Genomic DNA, 23,229 nt, shown 5'->3' with positions numbered 1-23,229 from the left:
ATGACAGAGGGAGCGACATGCATGGCCAAAGATGAGCCTCAGTGTTGTGCTGCATTGCGACTGGTTGTTTGCAGGCGCTCTTGAATCAGAGCGGAGAACCTGCAGTTAACTGGCGCAGCCACCAAGTCTGCAGCGGTAGCCAAAGGGCCTCAGATCTCGGCTAAGGCAAGTCTGCTCAGTTTTTTGCCTACCAAGCCAAAACCAGTGATAAACTGTGGCTTGCATGATGCTGACAGTCCTAACCAAGCTGCAAAACCAGCTGCAAAGGGGTTGCCCCCCCCATGCCACAAACTGTCCAATCCTGATCTAAGAGACTTGCTTCCCCCTACAAAAATTGTGAGCAAAATGCAGTTTCCTTCCCTCTCTTAGACCATTTCTCACTTAAATAGATAAACCTGTGCTTGGGCTGGTCTATTTCTGGATCCAACTGGGGATTGCAGACGGAAAAAATTCCCTGCACAGAAAACAGTTGCTAAGAGGAAGTGATCGAGAGTAACCCTTCCCCTTTTCTAGTCCAGGGAATGGTTTAATATGGAGGGATTTTCACTTGTGTGGTTTGTCCTCCGGCAGTCTGAAGCACTGTGGCTAAGAGGCAAATGGCCTCCGTGACTGGCAGTAGCTGGCAGATTCCTGCACCAACTAGAAATGCAGCCCCTCACCCGTAAGAAAGTGTCCAGAGCTCCGTTTTCCATGTACTCGGTGATAATCATCATGGGGTTTCCTGGAAAGATAAGAAAAAAAATTAGGCATGTTCTTCTTTTGCTGCCTTTTTGGAGCCTTCACACCCGCGTTTCCATCCCATTTTCACTTTACGAACCTATGAAACGGCCTTAGGGGGAGTCAGCTCCCTTATGCAGACCCTCTAGTCTGCTTTGTCTCTTCTGCTTGCCAGTGGTTTCCCCATAGTCAAAAGCATGATCATTCCCCAGTCTGAAAACCTTTTTACTGGAAATGTCAGGGACTGAACCTAGGGCCTTCTACATGCAAAGCAAGAGAGCCAGCCAAGGGATACTGGAATGTCTTCCAACAGCCTCATGTTTTTTGGTGATTCCCTGTTGCAAAATGAGACAGTCAAGACCCAAGGCAGAAATTCCAAATGATACTCCTTAGCAATGTTAATAACTATTTGCTGTTCTATTGTCACAGCATCTGCTGCCTCGCCCTCCCCAATAGGATGGTCAGCTCTGGCTGCAAAAATCTCCTATCGCAACACCAAATGAACCAAAGACCCGCTGTCCTGAAAGCAGCACCCTGACTCCTCCCTGCAGGCATTCGCAAACACCAGTAATTCCCGGCTGATGCTGTCACTTAAGTGGACCTTTCCATCCTCACGGAGCACTTACGTTTTGTGACGACTCCCTCCAATCGCACTATGTTGGGGTGATTAAACTGGCCCATAATGGTTGCCTCACGCAGGAAGTTCCACCAAGTCGAGTCTGAGTAACTTGACTTGAGGGTCTTGATGGCCACAACACCACGTTCCTTCCCTGCTAAGTGGAGAGTGCCCCGATAGACCTCCCCAAACTCCCCTGTGGAGCATACAAAGGAAAGTGGGTGGTTAAGATGGGAACAGTGAACGGAGGCTCTTTGGAGATGCAAGTGGTAAGACTCAAAGATGCTTTCTCACCTTCACCAATAACAGTCTCAATGTTGACTAGAGAAGGATCCAACTCCTTTGTAAATTCTAAGACTCCACGGCTGGGATCCTCGTAGGGCTGCAGATCTACGTAAGGTTTCAACCAGATCTCATCTGTCAAGAAAACAGGCAATGATTTCTCTGCCAAGATTTCAAGAGACAGCAAAACTCTGCTGGATCAAAACAGAGGAGCACTCCTAACATTTCAGTCTGCAACCAGTTGACTGAGAAGGCAATCCCACGGAGGTAAATACACAGAACCTGTTTTCAAGCAGGGATCTTCAAGATTACGGCCTGAGATATTAGGCAGAATAGTGTGTGTGTGTGCGTGTGTTGCAGCTGCAAAAGAAAACGAGCAAGTTTGCAGGATAAATTCACTCAAAGGCTGTAGCCCCAAAGAGCGGAGGACTGCAGCTCCTTAGAGGCTGCCCCCCTCGGGGATTTTCCAAGCTCGGTCAGCTATTTAAAGCTCCAGCGGTGCAACACTATGTAGAGTTGCCGCATTCTAAATCTATTGATCTGTATGGACCTAGATTGGAGAGACCTCTGCATAGGATTGCACCGCAGATCCTCTGCTTACAGAAATGCAAGGGGAGGCAAGCAGGCCGAGTTCTGCTCAGCTGTCCCCTGCTCCAGTGGACTATAAAACTTCTGGGATAAGTGACAAGCACTTTCCACATATCTTTAAAAAACCCTAGCATTTCATTTTATTAAAACTATTAAATTACTTAAAGCTTATTTAAGCATATTAGTCATCAACCAAAAAGGAGACTGTAACCAAGAAATCAAATGAGACTTGGAAGAGCAGCCGTGAAAGAACTAGAAAAGGTCCTTAAAGATAAGGACGTTTTGCTGGAGGAAGACCGAGGTTAAGATAATCCATACTATGGTATATCTGGATGAGAAAGTTGGACAATGAAGAAAGCTGACAGGAAGAAAATTAATTCATTTGAAATGTAGTGCTGGAGGAGAGTGTTATGGATACTATAGACTGCCAAAAACAAATAAACGGGTTCTAGATCAAATCCAGCCTGATTTCTACCTAAGAGCTAAAACAACTAAACTGAGGCTATTGTACTTTGGTCATTTCATGAGAAGATGAGACTCAGCAGAAAAGACAGTAATGCTAGGAAAAATTGAAGGCAATAGGGAAAGGAAGAGACCCAAAATGAGATGGTTTGTCTCAATAAAGAAGTCATGGCCTTCAGTTTGCGAGATTTGAGCAAGGCTGTTAGTGATGAGACAATGACAGAAGACAAATGCGATTTGGGGCTGTATCAACAGAAGTATAGTGTCCAGATCACGGGAAGTGATGGTATCGCTCTACTCTGCTCTGGTTAGACCTCACCTAGAGTATTGTGTTCCGTTTGGGGCACCACAATTTAAGAAGGATATGGACAAGCTGGAACGTGTCCAGAGGAGGGCAACAAAGATGATGAGGGGTCTGGAGACCAAGTCCTATGAGGAACAGTTGAAAGAGCTTGGAATATTTAGCCTGGAGAGGAGATGACTGAGAGGTTGTACTTGAAGGGCTGTCATATACAGGTGATGTGTTTTCCATTGCCCCAGAAGATCGGACCAGAACCAATGGACTGTAATTAAATCAAAAGTTTTTGGCTAAACATTAGAAGGAACTTCCTGACAGTTAGAGCGGTCCTCAGTGGAACAGGCTTCCTCGGGAGGTGGTGGGCTCTCCTTCTTTGGAGGCTTTTAAGCAGAGTCTAGATGGCCATCTGACAGCAATGCAGAGTCTGTGAACCTGGGCAGATCATGAGGGGGAGGGCAGGAAGGGTTACATCAGGGCTTAGTTCTCGTGGCCCCTTCTTACATGCCCAGGGTAAGGCCAATCACCATTTTGGGGTCAGGAAGCAATTTTCCCTAGGCCAGTTTGGCTAGGGATCCTGGAGGTGTTTTGCCATCTTCTGGGCATGGAGCAGGGGGGTCACTCTGTGTGTGTGTGGGGGGGGGGGAGAGAGTTGTGAATTTCCTGCTGTGTGCAAAGCGTTTGACTAGATGACCCTGGAGGGCCCTTCCAATTCTATGATTCTGTTTTGGAGCTCATAATTCTAAAGGTTGCCATAAGTCATAAGCGACTTGACGTCACAGAACATGCCAACATATTCAATGAGATTTGTTCAGGTTTTTGCAATTCCTCGTTGAATTTTGGTGTCTTCCCCTCCGCGCATCTAACCCCAAGATCAGGCTTGACTTTATTGCTGAAAGCTGCCGAGTCTTCAGCTGAATATCCTTCGGCAGAAAAACAGACCCTCCAAGTCCAGAGGCAGTATACCTCCGAGGGTGAGACCGTGGGGCAGGAGGGAGGCCCCCGCCTTCATGCCCGGCCTGCATCTGACTGGTCTGGCTACTGATGGAAATAGAATGTGGGGCTGAACAAGTCCAGGCGGCTTTTCATGTTCAAGGGCAGGATATCTTTGCGGGGGGGGGGGGGGAGGTTTGCACTCTGGTGGGTGAATTTGCACAAAACAAGAAAGTACATGGACAGTGCAACCCCATGGAGAGTCATTCCAGTCTAAGTCCATTGACTTCAATGGGCTTACATTGGAGTAACTCACCATAGGATTGCACTGTAAGATGTCTTTGTGGAAATGATCCCTTTGTCCATGCAGAGTGCATCCTGCCACACTGAGGGCTGCTCACAGAGTTGCACTTGCTTTGCAAGAAGTGCATGTCCTGGTTAAACACTCTGTTCCTGCAAGGTTCCCTGAATAGAAAAGACTCTACATGTTACACCTAAACAGCCCTTTTAGAACAGCACAGTCTGCTACCTGTGGTGATGGGAGAAGGCCTTCATTTTTTATACCTCACTTTCCCACTTTAGGGGCTTCAAATCTGTTTGCCCTTGCAAATATCAAAGCTACAGGAGGAAATCAGGTGAGGGGGGGACCACCACCAAGTAGAAAAATGGCCAGGTTTAAGCACCCTGTTCTCTCTGCCCCTCCGCTCCTTGATCACCTTCACTAGAAGCGGCATCTAGTGCTTTAAAATGGTCGGGAGATCTCCTGGCCCATAAAGGGCCATGAAGTTATAACTAAATAAGCCTCTCTTCAGTTGCTCTGCCTTCCCTGACCTCGAAAGCTCACCTCGGTCATAGCCAGAGTGATTATGACTCGGTCGTGCTCGGTGACGATGAGCGTGCCTGAAAGAGACGAGGAAAACATCAGGATGGAGACAGAAATGATCCTGGGGAACTGAGAGGAGGCAGCGGGGCCCTGTTGGCAGGATGTCTGAGTCAGGGGGGCTGCTCCCACTCCTCTGCTGCCGCCCCCCTCCCATGAGGTCTGCTGTCTCTACCTTCGCCGGAAGATGACAAGCCCCACAACCAGACCAATAAACAGCAGGACTCCGAAGGTAATGGAGACGATCACTCCTCCAGCAGGCACCCCGGTGTCTGCAAGCACAAGAGAGAAATGGTTGACATCGTTACAGGAATGAAGCCACCAAGCCCGTGTCTGCCACTTCAGAAATCGTCTTTGGATTGCTTTCAATATTCGAAGCAGCCCTACGCTGTAAACGCCTGTTTCCTTCATGCAAGGATCCCTAACGAGGTGCCTTTGGGTGTCATGGCACCCACTGAGTTGCCCTCTGTCGTCTTCTCCAAAGCCAAGCACCGGTTCTGGCTCTCCTTCATTTCCTTAGGTCTGGCGGTGCTTCAGAAAACCCCAGGAGGAATCTATGTCTGCAGTGAGCTCCTATCCAGAAACAGTGGCCTCCATCACCTCTTAATGTTCTGGGCTTGACTTCACAGCACCTTCTGTAAACTTGCAGGGCTAAGTTTGTTTCGAAAGGTAAACCTTCCCTTCGGTTGCTAGATGTTCTTATTGTAGCAAGCATAAAGCCTTTGAATTCTCTTCCATGAGAGGCAAGTTTTGTGGGGAGTAAAAACTCAGAGATTACTGAAGCAGGAGGCTTATAAAAATAACAAACATGATTTATTTATTTATTTGCAGATTGGTTTTAAAGGACAGTTCAGCAGCACAGGTGACAAAGGTGAAGCCTGGCTGAGGCACAAAAATTTAAGCTAATTAGGGCCTCAGACTGTGGTACGAATTCCCTTTTCAATTTTCAGGTACAAACAGGCTTTCACTGACTAGCCATCAGGTTAGAACTTTCCCACATACAAAGGATTCCACGTAGACTGGCTTGCCCTGTTCCAGGGGTCAGACTGAAAGGTCTCGTCACCAGAGGCTGTCCTCTCCCCAAAGCAGAGCTAAACCCCTCTGTCACAATATCAAGCAAAGCTACCCTTGACTCTTGTGTTGGGTTTACACCGCTGTTGTGGTGATACGATAGAAGGATTGCCAGCTCTGAGTTGGGAAATACCTGGAGATTTGGGGGGTGGAGCCCGGGGAGGGTGGGGTTTGGGGAGGGGCTGGAACTCAGCAGAGTATAATGCCACAGACTCCACCCTCCAAAGTAGTTGTTTTCTCCAGCGTAATTGATCTCTGTAATCCTGGGAGATCCCAGGCCCTAGCTAGAGGTAAGCAACCCTATTATATTGGTATTTTTCTAAGAGGCGCTAACGTTCAGATTTTAAGACTGTTCAGAAAACACCTTTACCAAGGGCTGGAATAATGCGCTATATTGTGAGCCATAATCGGATCTTGTGGTATTTTAACATTCGAAAGCACCATGCCATTTGACAAAGGCTTCCCAGGAGCTTTTGCAGTGTTCTAGAGGATGTTGGGCAGGCATGCTTGGATCTCATGCAAAACATCTCTCGCATTATGCCATGCAGCTGCTTGAGAAGTCATATTTTTGGCACGCCTGTGCTGGATTCTGGGGTGCAGTCCTGCATTTCAAAGCTTCATTCATTTGGTAAAGTTCCCAACATATTCTGAACACAGCTCTCAGGATGTCCTGTGACCTTTATCTAGTTTGCGTCTATAATTTCTTATAAAAGAGCACACGTTTATAAAGGAGTTTTACATCTTGGTAAATGTTACAAGAGAATGGGTCTTGAATTCCATCTCGAACATTCTCTTATCCTGGGCAAGTTATTTTTCTTTCAGTTTCTTTTTATAATATTCAGCTGGATGTTAGTCTAACCCTGGACTTTCTTACTTGGTAAATCCTAAACCATTATTTGATGGGGGTTTTTTTGCAATTGATCATTCAAACCATTATACATCCTCTACTGAGAGTTTAGGAATATTTAAATTCCTGCAAAATTTCCATAGGTTCCATAGTAGAAGATGAGCTACAGAATGTTTTCTAAATTCCTGAAACCTCTTATCTTTCAAGGGAAAATCTGTCAGTGAGAATTGCTTCTTTCTTTGTCCCCATTCTAATAGCTGTGGATTTTCACTGGTTTTCTGAATTTTGGCTTTCATAACATTTGTTCGCAATGCTTGTTCTTGTGCTGCGAAGATCAGACCTTCAGTTTCTTTCTTGATTGTACCCATCGTCAACCATGCCCACGTCACTTTTTCTTTCAATATTTTTTAGATGTTGCCCATGTAAGGGTTTGTTCTTCCAGCCATTTAATCTATTCTCAAACTGTTTCTTCTTGTATTCAGCCTTTGTTTCGGTCGTTTTTAATATGTGCTCTCTTTTCACAGCCTGAAGTAATTTTTCTGTGCTTCTACTGATGGGTAATCATTCAGGCCTCTCTTTATCATCATCATCATTAAACTGAACTGCTTTTCTGTAATAATTCAGGGTATAGGTCTTTTTAAAATCGATATTTCTGTTCCTTCAATCATTAATCATTTTCCTTTCCACAATCTTTATGGAATGGCTTCTTTCCTTTAAACTCATAAAGGATACAATAAAGTCCCTAGGTGTATTTAATGTCTTGGCTGCATTCAATCTGATTGTATCTGCTGCCTCAGTGCTTACTACTCCACTCTGACACACACCTCATCCTTTAATACCTGTTGTAATTGCTGCACTAAATTCGATTTTCCCAGGGCTTCAGAAAGACATCTCAATTTTAAATTAGAATTCCGGTTCATATCTGTGAGTGGCCTTTTCTTCCAACTGAGGGAACCCACACAGCCTGCTGTCTGTTCCAGCATCCCACATGGCAACCGGTCTTTAGTGGGACCCCCACAACGTATTCTGAAAAATCCAAAAGTGCCCTCAGGAAGAACAAGGTTGGGAGCTCCTGACTAACTGAACGCTTGGTGAGAGAGTAAGATGGTGCTCGGTTTCCCCCAACGTCCACCACAATTACATATGCTGATGTAATGAGTGGTCCTTCCCTCCCTGTAGAGAACCTGATGCATAAAGACCCAGTGGCCCCAACACCCCATAAAATGGGGGGGGGGGTCCAGTTAAAATGATTTGCCCACAAAGGCTCATGGACCCTTCCAGATTTCAGAATGCCTTGGGGAATCTTAGAATTCCATGCTCCATGGAAGTTGCAATAGGAACATGGGACGCAAAGCTCCTTGAAGCTATTGACACCATTGCTCCTTGTCGACCCCTCCGGCCTTTGGGATGGAAGCCAGCCCTATGGTTTACCACAATGCTCACTGACCTAAAGAAGGTTGGAAGATGTCTAGAAAGACGCTGGTGAAAAACTCACGCAGACACTAATAGAGCATGCTACAGAGTCCACTGGAGAACCTATGAAGTGGAGATGAAGATGGCAAAGAAGTGATATTTCTTGGCAATCATTGCACCAGCTAGTTCACAACCATCCCAATTGTTTAAGATATCCAGGCACCTTCTATCTCCTAAATCTGAATCTTTACAGTCCCAGGAACAGCTGTGACGCCTTTGCTAAGTTTTTCGCTGATAAAATAGCACAAATGCACTCTGATCTAGATGCTAGTTGCAATGCAGAAGAGATAGAAGAAATGCTTAATACACCATCTGGCCTACATTTGGACTGCTTTGAACCAATTACAAGGACAGACCTTAACAGGATCCTGGCATCTATGAAAACCACTACTTGTGTGCTTGATCCTTGCCCATCTTGGCTATTAAAATCAAGTAAGGACCACATAAGTGAACCACTGAGATCTATTGTAAATCAATCGCTAACTCAGGATACCTTCCCCCGCCCGCTCAAACAGCTAGTTATCCATCCACTGATTTAAAAAAATCCCTAGACAAAAATGATGTGGCCAATTATCTAGTTTCTAATCTGCCCTTTCTGGGCAAAATGATTGAAAGAGCAATAGTTGACCAACTCCAGACTTTCTTGGATAACTCTAGCGCTCTGGACCCTTTCCAGTCAGGTTTCAGACCAGGGCCTGGGACAGAGACAGCGCTAGTAGCATTAGTGGATGATCTCCATCTGAATATAGACAAAGGCCATGCCTCCTTATTCCTCCTCCTGGAACTATCTGCAGCCTTTGACACAGTAGCCCATGCCATCCTGTTGAAGTATCTGGAGACAGAATTGGGCATCCAGGGATGTGCCCTGGACTGGTTTAAATAGTTTCTCATGAAATGGACTCAAAGGGTTGCTGTCAGAGATCAGCTATGTCCAGAATGGGAACTATCTTGTGGGGTCCCGCAGGGTGCAATCTTATCTCCTATGTTACTCAGCCTCTACTTAAAGCCTTTAGGCGAACTCATTCACAACTATGGAGTTGGATGCCATCAATATGCAGATGACGCCCAACTCTATACCTCACTATCCAGGTCGCCAGAGGAGGCAGTTGAAATCCTGGATTGCTGCCTGACAGCTGTGGTGAAATGGCTGAAAATGAACGCGTTGAAATTGAACCTAGACAAGATGGAAGAGATCCTGAAGGACATTGTACTACCCACTTTCTATGGAGATCGTCTGACCCTCGAAGACTCAATTAAGAGCCCAGGGGTTATACTGGATCCAGCACTATTACTAGAAAGCAAGTTAAGGCAGCAGCAAAAAAAATGCTTTCTACCACCTCTCCCTAACCTGGAAAATGGCTTCTTACCTTGGCCGACCTGGCCACCTGGATCCAGGCAATGTTAACATCAAGACTTGACTATTGTAATACACTATATATAGGTCTCCCATCTAAACTAACTAGGTGCAAAACGCTGCAGCTCGACTGTTATCAGGAGTGAGCAGGAGCATGAAAAACATTCCCAGCATGCAGTCACTCCATTGGCTACCCATTAGTTACCGTACTCAGTTCAAGTTATTGGTTATCACTAGAGATGGGCACGAACCAAAATACAAACCAAAGTTTCTCACGAACCAAGCCCGTCTGTGGTTTGCAAAACCGGTGGTTTGTCAGAGCCCATTTCTGACAAACGGCGACAAACTTTAGGCCAGTTCATTTGGTTCATTTTTCGGTGTGTCACTAGAGGTGTGCACCCCCTTGGGTTTTCTGCTTCGGGTACCAAAGCTCAAACCAGCACTTTTCTTGCCATTTGCTTTCAAACCCCTCAGCTGAAAAAAGCAGCTGGTATTTGAAAGCAGTTTTTCTTCAAGTGATTGGAGGGGGATCCCCCCTCCCCTCAGTTGAAAAATGTTGCCAGCGTTTGAAAGCAGCTTTTTTTCAGTTGATGGGAGCTGCTTTCAAATGCTGGCAGCTTTTTTCAGCTGATGGGGGATACCCTTCCCATCAGCTGAAAAGTGACAGGCATTGGAAAGCAACACTTTTCTTGCAACTTGCAAGCAGCAAGAAAATTGTTGCTTTCAAACTTCCTGCCCTGCTTTTTTCACTTGATGGGAGGGGGAGGAGGGGGTCCCTTCCTTCCCCTCCCATCAAGTTCCCTCTTCCTCCTCCCATCAGGTGAAAAAAAGCAGCGGAGTGGGAAGCTTGAAACTTTTCTTGCTATTTGCAAATGCAAATAGCTGGGAAAGTGCTGCAGCTGCCCTGAAGTGATGAACCATGAACCGAACGAACCAGTTCATGGGTGAATTTATGGTGGTTCGTGGTTCATTGGTTTTCATGAACCACAAACTGCCGTTTTCCCGATTTGTGGCCACCACTTACAGAGCTCTTCACGGCCTTGGTCCAGCATACCTACAGGATCACCTCCCTCCCTATGCTCCTCCACCACAGCTTTGTTGTTCTGAACAGGGTCTCCTGCAGATGCCACCCTGCACATCAGCAAAATCAACAGCAGCCCATACATGGGCTTTCTCTGTGTTGGTCTCCATCCTGTGGAAGGGCCTGCCTGAGGAGGCCAGGATAGCCCCCATTCTCCTGGCTTTCCGCAAACGATGCAAAACCAAATTATTCAAAAAGGCTTTTTACTCAGCTAGGAGGGCTGTATTGTAGGGAGGGGATCTCAGATGATCCGCTAATGAGTTAGGAATCAAAGGCTTCACTACTCCTACTAAACCTGTGTCTTCGTGAACTTGTATCTATTTACCCTATGGCATTATTTTGGAAATGTTCTTGGTATTGACTGTCTCACACTGTGCAATCTGCCTTGAGTCTCAGTGAGAAAGGCAGACTATAAATGACCTAAGTAAACAAACAAACAAACAAACTAATATGCAATCCTTACCTCCCATTTTGCAGAGTAAGGGTTGTAGGTTATTGGCCCCCTGCAAGCTGGACTCTGCGTGCAGGTGCTGCTTACATGTGTCACGCATTGTAGTGAGCCAGGTCATAGGGCAGGTATAAGCAAGCTCTGGAAAAGCACCATGCTGTTGCCCTCTGCATTTCAATTTCCCAGACCAAGCATTTCAGCCCCACCTAACTAGGCAATTACTAGACTGTGCTCTTTCCCTGCAATTTGTCATAATTCAATCAATCGCTCCTTTTGTATTTTGGTTTATAAGGACATTTGAGAAGTGTAGAAGAAACGGTGGAAATAGGCAGCTAATATGTGCACACCCAATGTTAGCAATGGCAAATTTGTCTGCAGGTGGTATAGTTAGTATTCAATATAGGCTGGAACTGCTTGTCAGTGGGTGGTTTGTCCAGATCCCAACTGAACTCACAATCCTGAGAGTCCTCTGGGTCCTTTTCCAAACACGTTTTTCATTCTGGAACTCCATTCAGATCATTAAAGAATATCTATCGGCTGCCTTTGGCTTCTTGCTCCCATCCTGATTCCCAGATGCCCTTGCTGGACTTAATTGTCTTGCCTGGGTGCCAGGTTGGAATCTCCCCGTCTCTTCGCTCCACTGGGCCAAGTTCATTTTATTTATTTATTTATTTATTTATTTATTTATTTATTTATTTATTTATTTATTTATTTATTTATTTATTTATTTAAATATTTGTGCCTCATGTTTCCCTTTGGCTCAAGTCGGAAGCCCTCCTCCAATCTCCCACCAAACTAAGCGGCTCTTCTCTTGGAGGAAGAACCTCTCAAGTTGGAGGAGCATCTCCTTGGAAGATGGTTGGACCCGCCCCACTATGAGTGGTAGAGAATTTTCACCCAGCAACTGGGTTTGCCAAGAACAGTTACACCGTTGTCTCCTGCAGTAAACACCTGACGTGTAGAGGGCAGATCGGCAGCACTGACAATTTCCACAGGCAACTGGTCGAGTGGTTGAACTCGCATGAGAGGGGAAAACCTTGTAAGGGTTTGGTAAGCCCAGTGGGGGAATATGCTGCCATGTTCTGAGGAGGCTGGAAGGAAGGAGAGCCAGTTCCCAGGCGGAGGCCGAAGTGAGGAGGTTGTGGAGGAGGTGTGTGCAGTGGGAGGCTGCCATGGTGTGGGCCCCCTCTAAATCCGCCACCTGAGTCATCCATCTCAGTTGGCTTCACTGAGGGGCTGGACCTTTAGAGATGTTTCAGAAAAACCATGGCCAAGGGCCAACGAGGATTCCCTGATACGCGTGCACCAATGTTTAGGGACATGTGGTTGCCCTTCACATTTTATACAAGAAACTCTAGGATCACTGTGGCAGAACGTGAAGCAGTTCTCTGTCTCTGAAGGGAAACCCTGTGCATTTAATCTTCCTTTTGCAAAATGGAGCTAAAGATTTTCTCAATTCCTTTTATCAAATAGACAAAGTGAAATAGCATTTGGCTTTTTCAAATAAAGTTCCAAAGGCAGCTGCTGTGGCTCCAGCCTCTTTCCAAGCCTGATAACGGAACACAAGGCCCGGCAGCATTTTGGACCCTGCAAGCGTCTCCTACAAATGACCTTTCAAGAATAAAAGTGAAATGGCCTGTCTAGGCAGGACGGACGTAGGGAGATCATCTTTGTACTCTGTGCTATTTTCCAAAAACCTGGCCTAGATGTGTGCTTCACGGCCGACAGGGGCTGACGGGACAGATGTGCAGGCTCCGTGGGGCTTACAACCAAACTAGACTGCACTAAAACAAAAGAATTACATAGGTGCTGCTTCCCTTTTGCCACTGACTCACAAAATGATGTGGGCAGTGAGCCAACTGTGGGGGGAGAGAGTGTGGCTTGCTCATATCCACATTCCACATATACTCGGGAACCTGCAGGCTTTGGAATGGGGGTTCATATCTAAAAGCTGCCAATTAAGTTCTTTGGAGCCTCTGCAGGGGGACTGCAAAATCTACCCCCCCTGGGATGCCCCCCCCATTTATTGAATATGCACATTGGTTGGATCTCAGGAGCTTCAGGGATTCAGAAAATTTGGAACCTTTGAACTTCCAAACAACCCAAGAACCAAGTATATCAGAGAAGAACTTTTTCTTTCTTTCTTTCTTTCTTTCTTTCTTTCTTTCTTTCTTTCTTTCTTTCTTTCTTTCTTTCTTTCTTTCTTTCTTTCTTTCTCACTGAGACTCAAGGCAGATTACACAGCATACATGGATATCATCCGCGGCTGGGACATTCCATAAACAATACAACAGGCTACGGATTGCAGGAATGTGAAAACAAGCATATTTCTGAGCTTAAACATTGCTGAAACAAAACAAGAGCATTTGACATGATGTATTAAACAATGTGGAAACTACCCGTAGGAGCATATCTACATTAACAGATAGTACCCAGTAATAGCATCGATGGCCCCTCTTCCTTTACCAAAGGATCTCTCTGAGCCATTTCTTACTGCAGGGCCCTTTCATCTGAGTGAAACAGACCTCTTAACTCAATTTTGCAAAAATTATGGAAATCCGAGAGAGCAGGAGCCCTCCTGACTTCTTCAGGCAAGCCATTCCACAAAGTGGGGGCGAACACAGAGCATGTGCATGTATGGGCAGCAACTGATTTTGCCCAATCGCAGGGTGGGATCTGCAGAAGGCCCTGTTCAGATGAATGAGGTTGCCATGGTGGAGCATAGGGAGACGGGTGGTTCTGCAGATACGAAGGGCCAAGGTCATGGAGGGCTTTGTAAGTGACAGTCAAAACCTTGCATTGAGCCTGGAAATTGATGGGTAGCCAATGGAGTGACTACAGAAAAGGAATAATATGCATGCCCAGGCCAGCTCACAATAATAACCGAGCAGCAGAGTTCTGCACCAGCTGGAGTCTCTGAGTTGGCTTTGAGGGGAGACCCACATAGAGTGCATTACTGTAGTCTAGTCTTGATGTCGTCTGTGGCATGAGTCCAGGTGGCCAGAGCAGCTGTGTCTAGGTAGAGAGCCATCTTCCAGGCCTGTCTGAGTTGGAAGAAGGCCTTTTTTGCAGATTGAAAAGGGTCCAGATAGCACGAGAGTTATCTAAGAAGACCTGGAGTTGTATGTGCGTTTGCCATTAATATTTGGAAAGGAAAGGAACCTGTGCAGAAGTTGAATTTCAATATTGTAAATGGTCCAAAGCAAGGAAATGAAAAATTAAGCGATCTTTCCCCCTCAGTTGCTTTATCTCTGCGTGGGCACATGGGGGCTCTCTGATGTATAAAGAATTCTTTCAATGGATACCTTGTTACAGGTTCACAGGTAATTAAAATCACCTTTGAAAAACAATCCAACAGAATGTAGTGGGACAGCCAGTCTTTAAAAAAGGCAACAGACCTTCTGTTCGGCTGGGAAATAGAAGTGGGGTGTTGAATCTGGTCCCCACCCCACTCTCCAAGAACCAACAGAGGATCTTAGCCTTTGTGAAAGTGCTCCCTGCCTGCAGCACTGGGAAGGGGCTCTCCAGCCAAGCAGAGAAGTTCATATAATAAACTTGTTGCCACAGATATGCGACTCCTTGACTGGGTTACAGCAAAATTGTTTGGTTTTTGTCCTACAAATTGAGCGTTTCAAAAAGAGGTTTTTGCATTCATGGTCAGAATTGCTCTGTGTGGTTTATGCTCTTTTTAACTTTATGATAAAACATTGCACCAACATTTTAAAAAGATTTTAAAAGCTACAACGTAAATAGTCTGCATTATCAATGTGTTAATGTCTATGCCTCCACACCCTGGGTGGTGCTTACAGTAAGGCAGGTGAAACGCCATTTATTATTTATGCCATTTTTATACCCTGCCTTTCTCCCCAAAGCAGTTTACATAATTTTCCTAGGCTCTTTTTCAGTCTCACAACAACCCTGTGAGGTAGTTTAGGCTGAGTGTGCATGACAGGCCCAAGGCACCCCGTGAGCACCCACGGCAAAGGAGGGATTCAAACCAGCGTCTCCCAGATCCTCGTCTGCCACGCCCAACGCTTCACCGCGTCACTGTCTTTGTAGCTCTGTGTTTCCTTGCAGGGGGCTTCTTTTTTTCTTTTAATAAAAGGCAATGTTTGGGACTGCAATATAATGAGAGAGAGGCCAGCCGGGAAATGGGCTATTTAATTCTTTCTGCTCACACTGAAAATTCTCCTCCAGCTGACGGGGAAAACTCATATATGGGCTCATCTGGGGATGATGGTTTTCAGTGGGGAAAACAGCCCACATGGAAAGGGTTAAAAAGAATGGACCCCCTCCAAGTATCTGCCTTCCCCTTTAACCAGCTGACCCAGTTGTTGCGTTTTGTAAGAACAAGAAAAAGAAAATACACCAGAAAGATTAAGAGTGCTAAGTCTTTGGCTAAAATAAAATCTAGTTAGTCTTTAATGCGCCTGGAGACTCCTGTTCATATTGCTTTAGGGAAAGCCACATTTCCCAAGATTAAGTGGCTATGAAGGACACGGCCAAGAGGAAGCGAGTTCATCTCAAGGGGCCTTACGCAGCAGCATTGGAGAAGAAGGCCACCTGGATCCACACCTGGGGAGCTTGGGGGGGATGAGGATGCCCAAGAGAAGGTGCTTCTGTGCCCAAGTCTCTTAACAGAACCTGGGACTCGAGGAGGGCATCCAATGAAGCGGAAGGGCAGTAGATTGAGGACTGGCAAAAAAGAAATCCTTCTTTGCACGATGAGTGATTAAAATGTGGGATTAGACATGTCCATGGAAGACAGGCCTCTCAGAGGCTATAGCCATGGCGGCTGAAGGGAAACCTCAGGGCCAGCAGGGGAAGGCCTCGGCCTCCATGCCTGTGGTTGGCCCTTGAGAGCAACTGGCGGGCCGCTGTGTGAGATGGGGGGGCTGGTCTGGTCTGATCCAGCAGGGCTCTTCTTATGCCCCCCCCCCCGAACCTCTCTTCAGCTCCTGCAGGGGAAGCCAAGGCCCTACCTTGGGGCAGGGTGCGGAATTCCTGTGCCTGTGAAAATGGCCCATGTCCAAAGGGGGTGATGGAGCGCACACGCATCACGTAGGCTGTGTCGGGCTGCAGGTTTACCAAGGTCACTTGGGGTTCCTGGAGGTGCTGGACAGTGTACTGCTTCTCTTCTCCCTATGGGGAGGGGGAAAAAAGTCATGGGATCTCCAGCACGGGGCCCATCCGTGTGCTTCCTGGTCTGCACTCCTTCCCCAAAGCAATGAGCCAGTCCTGGCTTTTCGCCACCAGTCTGGTGCCTGGGGAGCTTCAGGGGACCCCAGGAGGCATCACCTTTGGACCTGCAGGGAACGCCCATTTGGAGACCGCTGCTTCCCCCTCTGGGTGATGCTGGGCTGGCAGCCTCCCGTTATTTTGTGGCTGCTCTCCCACAGCTTTCCCAAAGGTCTGCTTTGTGGCACCTCCTATGGCAGCCATTTTGTAGTACGGACCACTGCTCTGTCTCAAAAGGTACCCACAGGCTCAACAAGGCTGAGGGTCCCCCTTTTAAAAACAGGATTGGAGCAGCTTGTGAAACGCACGAGGAATGCTTACAGAATTGGCAGGGAAGGGGAAGAAGAGGCCATCTTACCTTCTCGAAGTACATGACCTCGAAGCTCACGGAGTTCTGGCTGAGAACGGGTGGTGCTTGCCAAGTCAGAGAGAGGCTGCTGTCGTTCCGCTTCATCATTCTGAGGTAGGACACCATGATAGGAGCTGCGTGTGAGGAAAGGGAAGATGGTCAAAGCACAACCTCCCCTTGCAGCAGGCTGGCAAACCCTTCCGAACCACTCGCACCCCACCTGCCCTTTGCACGAGCTCTGCGGCTTCACTGCTTTGCTTGCCTCTGCCATAGTAAAATGTCTTCTGCACAGAGGCCGGGCCCCTGCAATCACACAAGAGTAGGTGAGCGTCTCAAGCCTGATTTAAAACATGATGCTGGGAAATAAAAAAACAAGTCACCTGTGGAATTTTGAACTCATGCAGTGTTTCCATTACATTGGGCTACTTCCTGCGCACAGCAGCTAGCCACTTTTAATTAGCACACCAGCTCAACCCATGTTTGGGCTACAGACCTGTGGCATGCTAACTAAGCACGTGCAGCTGCTTTGCATAGATAACTACCTACTTGTTTGCTGGACAAGTGCAAAGATTGCTGGACAAGTGCATAGTTGCGCAAGTGACTTCTTTTGCCCTGCAAACATCTTGTTTCAACCAGGTCGGAGATGATTCGAATGGCAGTAGAGGGAGTGGGAGCTGGCCAGATCTGACCAGGGGGTGAAATTTGCCAGGCTCCCCTATGCACCCTTTCACCCTTTGCCAGGCTCCATTATGCACCCTTTCACCCTTTGCCAGGCTCCCCTATGCATCCTTTCACCCTTTGCCAGGCTCCCCTATGCACCCTTTCACCCTTTGCCAGGCTCCCCTATGCTCCCTTTCACCCTTTGCCAGGCTCCATTATGCACCCTTTAGTGCCCTTCTGGTTTGGGGACAGTGTCTGGGATACAAAAGTGTTTGAAGGATGCTAACCGTCCTAAGTAGAGTTACACCCTTTTAACTCCCTTGAAGCCAACGGGCTTAGACGGGTGCAGCTTTATTTAGGACTGTAGCATAACTTACCCCAAAGTAGCTCCCAACTCTCCCAAGATGTAGCGCTTACATCATTATGGGGATGCTGCGTAGGACAGAGATCTTGCCCTGCTGGGCTGGGTGCCTCCAAGTATTACCCCCCCCCCCCAACCCCTTACGAATCAACAGGGGGGGGCGGCCCAGTGGGATGCTCTCCTTCGCAGCGAACAGAAGCTGGGCTGCAGCTCCAGGAAAACTGCCAGGCGGATCGTCCCCTTTGTTGATTGGGGTGCATTTCCGGGTGATGAGGGAGGACGTGCTCTTTGCACTTTCTACCCTGGTGTCATGAAAGTGGGTCACACATGCTGTGAGTGGATAAACAAACTCCACAACTCTCACACTGAGCGATCTGTGCATTAACCCATTATATTATTCAGTTCAGGGGAGGGAAGTCACGTTCCTCCGGCACTGCTAGTGGGAGCAACAAATACCACGTGAGCGCTTGGGAGAGTTCATTGTTAGTTGCCTTGAACAGCTGCCTGGAAAGGTGGCATGCAAATGTTTTAAACCCCAAAGAAATGTTGTTTGGGCATTTAGAAGCTTATGATTGATTTGTTTTGCATTGACTCTTTGAGCAGAAGTGTAATTATTCCTTTTTTAATAGTGCATTTCAATAACTATCATCCCACTGTGTGAATGTCACCCGGGGGCCATGGGATGGTCATTGTTTCTCTGTCTGGTGGTGGGAGGGGCAATTAAGCCACAGCCAACTGATGGAGACCCCCTGTGGGGGTTTCAAGGCCAGAGGCATCCAGAGGTGGTTTGCCGTTGCCGGCCTCTGCGAAGCAACCGTGTCTTGGCTGCCTTTGGTGGTCTCCTACTGGGCCGACCCAGATTAGCTTCTGAGATCCGATGAGATCAGGCCAGCCTGGGTGATCCAGGTCAAGGCAGAGGAGAAAATGGTGACGCTCCACCCACACCACCCTGGGAGGCTTGGAGGAAAAGCCAAAGCCTGGAGATCCCCGTTTCTGAGGCAGAAACCAGCATCCTCTTCCCACGAGGGAGGAAGGGGGAGGGGGGAGGGGAGACACCCAGGTCATGAATGGCAGGAACTGCGGAGGAAGGAAGGGAAGGCGCCCTTTTCATTCAACCTGCCATTGGGAGCCAGGAGGCAGAACGGAAAAGGGAGAGCGAGGGCCGTCATTCCTTCAGCTGCCATTTTAGAGCCGGTTGCCTCTACTGTCCCCATCGTGGGCAAGGGTTGTTGAGGCTCAGAGTTTCTTCCTAAAGCCACCGAATGAATTCACATCAGAGGCTCACCGCTCACATTCGTACCATGCTGCATTCGCTCTCATCCAAACCCCCTTGTGACAAGTGCATGCGCATTGCACTTCTGCGCAGCGCACAGCCGGCAGCACCAAGCCCAGGCGGCTCAGGGCGCCACGGCTCCTTCCCTGTACTTTGGCTGCTCTCCTCTTTCCCCTAAGCTCACCCCAGTGACTCACCTGCGTGCCCCACTGCGACCCAGACCACAGCACTGTCACTGTTGTGCGAGGCAGGGCTGAGAGCCGACACCCCATTATGAGCTCGCACAATGAAGCTGTAATTGTTGTAAGCCTCCAGGCCATCCACAACCACAGAGGGACTGGTAAGGCCTGATGCACCCGGGGAAAATGCCACGCCGCCCGCACAGGGTTCACACGCTGCCTGGGTGCAGTGCTGGCAGGAGACGCTGTAGGAGAGGTCCTGGCGGCCGCCCCGGTCAATAGGCAGCTGCCAGGCAAGGGAGACCTGACTCCCCGAAAGAGAGAAGCTGAGATTGCGGGGAGCAGAAGGGGGGCCTGCAAAAGCAAAGGTGTGTGTTAAAGCTGTTGTCCCTCAAAAAAGTCCTCTCCACGCATACCCTAAAGCTGCAGTTTTCAACCTGTGGCAGGGTGGCCTGGCATGGCCTGGCCACCCGCGGGGAAGGCAGGCCATCACTCCTGGGGAAATGGGGCAAACCATAGAGGCTCAGGCAGTTTCTAGAGCGATTCGATGTCACTCCCAGTTGTTGTTTTTCTGGAAGTGATGTCACAAAGTCGTTCCAATGGCCATTAAATTTTTTTTCCCCTGCTACTGCTTGGAGTAGGGTTGCCAACCTCCAGGCGGTGGCTGGGGATCTCCCAGAATTACAACTTATCTCCAAGTGACAGAGATCAGTTCCCGTGGAGAAAACGGCTGCCTTGAAAGATGGACTCTATGGCATTATACCCAGCGGAGGTCTCTCCCTTCCCCGAACCCTGCTGACCCCTGGCTCCACCCCTAAAATCACCAGGAATTTCCCAACCTGGAGCTGACAGCCCCACCTTGGCGTGGCGGTGGGGATCCTCCACCCTCACCAGTGGGGACCCAAAGTAGCAAACATCATTCTCTTCTCTTCCATTTTATCCTCCCAGCTATAACCCTGTGAGGCAGATTAGGCTAAATGTGTGTGACCTGGCCCAAAGTCACTTAGCAAGCTTTCATGGCAGACTGGGGATTCGAACCTGGGTCTCCCAGACCCTGGTCTGACATTCTTACCACTACACCATGCTAGTTGTCATATGATTCCCAATCCACAGTGCAAAGAGCAGTTTCCTTTTCTTGGCTGTTCCTTCTCCCACCCAGTACTTACGTGTGCAACCAACCGTTTGGTCCTCAGTAGGTGCCCGAAAAAAGTCTTTGAGGCAGGGGCAGGCCGTGGCCCCAGGAGAACTGGAGGAGCTGTTGGGGGGGCATTTGAGGCACTGCTTGCTCTCCAGGGAGTGGCGATGAAATCCCGGCTGGCAAGCTGCAGAGAGATTTGCAAACGAGACCATGAGCTCATAACGCTGCCACATAAGCTACGTTTCTAGGCACAAGTCAGGCCATCCTTTGTTCTCGTCTTTGCCACCTTGATTTAAATCTACAAATCAAGCAAAAGTGTAGTAACAAAGACTGCAAAGTGAAATTTGGGGTAAATGCTTGTGCTCTCCTGCGTGTGGTATTCTTGTGTCAGTCCTAGTTTGTAGACATTTTCGTGTACAGGCTTTGGAACGTGAAGGTACACTCTGGGATGGGAAAGAGAAACTCATTGGTTAACATAGTGGCTTTTAACATGGCGTGAGTCTCGAAGCCGTCTGTTTTTCCTTTTTGTGTTGAAAGCCTCCTTAAAGGAAGCTTCCCTTGATGTTTAGAAGTTTTGAATCTTGTGGTAAAAGGTGACGGGCATCACAGTCTGCAAATGGGCACCGCTACAAATTCTTACAAAAACCTGGGGCGGGGGAGGGGGGATTCAGTTCCCTGCATAGCTCCTCGCCCTTCTACATGACTAAAAAAACCAGAATAAGTTAGGCAAAATACTAATTTCAGCATAAATTATGCAAATATAGTCTCAGTATAAATTATGCAAAATAATAGTAATTGAAGCATGCAAAGGGTGATTGTTGTGGGGATAATAACATACTTTGTAAACCACTCTGAGTGGGTGTTAAGTTGTCCTGAAGGGCAGTATATAAATAGAATGTTGTTGCTGTTGTTGTTACATTAGGTATTTACTTTACATAAGTGTCATAAACAGCTTGCCTGGAGGAGGTTTGGCCACCCAGTTTCACATATTTTGAGGTAGACCTCTGAAATAATGGCGATTACCACCTTCTTTCTCAGACTATTTCCTCAGGGCAGCGAGCATCTTTCCGAAGATACAGTTACCTGAAGCCCCACTCTAGTTTCTCTGAGCATGAGGCCTTTTCTGTCTCTCTACATTTGGGCGATTTAGCATCCAGCTCAAACAGTTAAAGAACAAAAAAGTATGTATATAAAATAACTGGTGTCAAACAGGCCATTCAGAAAGGAAAACAATTTCAGTTTCTCTACACTCACTCTAGTCTGCTCTGACGGCATTTGAAGCTCATCCCCAGGACGGGACCCCCCCAAATCCGCCCACCCTTTTCAAAACACCCTTCTGGGAGGTGGGGTCTTCCTATGGGGTTGTGGAAGTCATGCTGGAGGGGCTTACTTGTACATTTGAATTAACCAGTGGGAGATTAAGGTTTGGGAGCTGGGATTTATCATGTCTGGTGTTAATCACCAGAGATCAGGAAAGAACTGACTCCTATTCAAAGAGGCCAATTATTGGGCGTGTCAATCACGGGGCACGTCAGTCTGCGGTTGGAAGAATTTGATTATGCTCATCTGCTCCAGGGGCAATATGAGATCAACTTTAATGTAAGTGTCACTGGCATAGGACAATGTGTCAGAAAAGTTTTTCTCCCTCCTTTCTCTGTCCATCAATAGGAGAAACAGAACAGGACTAAATAGTTAAAAAAAAAAAAATCACAATTATGCAAATTTACACAATTTGCATATTATATACAGATGAGGAACTCGTCTTTTCTTGTCACTGAATCTGGACTACGTTGCTTTTTTCTTTTCCAGCAGAGAGTACAAAAATGACTACCATGTATCAGAGAGACATTTTCAGTCTCTCTCAGCGCTTTTCATCCAAGAAAACCGCATCACAGCAGCATGACCCCCCCCCCCCGTCCCCCTCTGCCTCCCACTCCTTTTACTAACAAAATGCCTGTTGAAAGCAAAAAGATTTAGCTGGCACCTGGCACTTTTTAAAAATGTTTCTGCTCTCTTGATCTGATTGTATCGCGCTATAGTTTTAAGCAGGGCTTTTTTTTCTGAGAAAAGAGGTGGTGGAACTCAGTGGTGCCATATGCACACGTGCTCCTGGGACCATGTAATGATGTCACCTCTGGGAAGTGACATCATCGTGCAGGGTGTGGCCACCCCCGGGAGTACTCCCACAATTCGAGTCCGCTTGCCTCCCTGCCCCAGGCCGATTTGGGCTCGATCCTGGCTGTTTTGGGCCCGTTTCAGCCCAATTTGGGCCCAAAGTGGCCAGGATCAGGCCACTGTTGGGCGGGGGAGTGTTCCTCTGCTTGGCAGAGGCCTGATTCTGGCTGTTTTGGGCCCAATCCTGACCATTTTGGACCCATTTTGGCCATTTTGGGTCAGTTTCTGTCCAATTCAGGCCAGAAACAGCCAGGATCGGGCCACTGCCAGGTTGGGGGAGTGTTCTCCTGCTCAGCAGAGGCCTGATCCTGGCCTTTTTGGGCCATATCCTGGCTGTGTTGGGACCGTTTTGGCCATTTTGGGTCCCTTTTGGCCATTTTGGGCCCAAAATGGCCAGGATCCAGCCGCAGCTGGGCGGGGGAGTGTTCTCCCTGGTAGTGGCCCATTCCAGGCCATTTTGGGCCCAATCCTGACTGTTTGGGGCCCATTTTGGGAGTCCGCTCCGTTTCAGAGCGTTCTGGCAGGGGAAAAGCCCTGGTTTTAAGTGATTCCATAGCTTTAATTGGGCTTTGCTGTTATTTGTTACCCACTTTGAAGCTTTACTAGAGACAGGCAGATAGAAACAGAATGAATGAACAGAAAAATAACTTAATAAACAACAAATGGCAATAACTACAATAATAATAATATACAGAACAGTTATCCGGAGGGAAGTCAGAGTATTTCAAGGACCCTTGCAGGGCACAAATATACTATGAATCTCTGTCAGTTTGGCTCCCCGCGTTCCGTGTTACGGAACAGGGCAAGTT

At 47.6% G+C, this 23,229-nt stretch overlaps 1 protein-coding gene across 4 annotated transcripts in view; it reads right to left on the bottom strand.

The window, feature by feature from the left end:
• Positions 1–23,229, bottom strand: part of EPHA1 (EPH receptor A1) — a 121,243-nt gene that overhangs the window by 5,683 nt on the left and 92,331 nt on the right. For 2 of the 4 annotated variants that reach the window (XM_055002267.1, XM_055002269.1), the window contains 9 exons: positions 20,274–20,429; positions 19,126–19,461; positions 16,644–16,768; positions 16,030–16,189; positions 4,949–5,045; positions 4,738–4,793; positions 1,628–1,750; positions 1,344–1,529; positions 660–721 (listed from right to left, as the gene is read on the bottom strand). In XM_055002267.1, the coding sequence (XP_054858242.1) occupies positions 660–721; positions 1,344–1,529; positions 1,628–1,750; positions 4,738–4,793; positions 4,949–5,045; positions 16,030–16,189; positions 16,644–16,768; positions 19,126–19,461; positions 20,274–20,429 (1,301 nt within the window). The remainder of the gene's footprint in view (positions 1–659; positions 722–1,343; positions 1,530–1,627; positions 1,751–4,737; positions 4,794–4,948; positions 5,046–16,029; positions 16,190–16,643; positions 16,769–19,125; positions 19,462–20,273; positions 20,430–23,229) is intronic. The other 2 variants (XM_055002270.1, XM_055002268.1) reach the window with 2 other exon arrangements.

The sequence above is a fragment of the Eublepharis macularius genome, chromosome 18 (assembly GCF_028583425.1).
Source record: "Eublepharis macularius isolate TG4126 chromosome 18, MPM_Emac_v1.0, whole genome shotgun sequence".
Lineage (NCBI taxonomy): Eukaryota > Metazoa > Chordata > Lepidosauria > Squamata > Eublepharidae > Eublepharis > Eublepharis macularius.
This window is presented reverse-complemented; position numbering and strand designations above follow the sequence as displayed.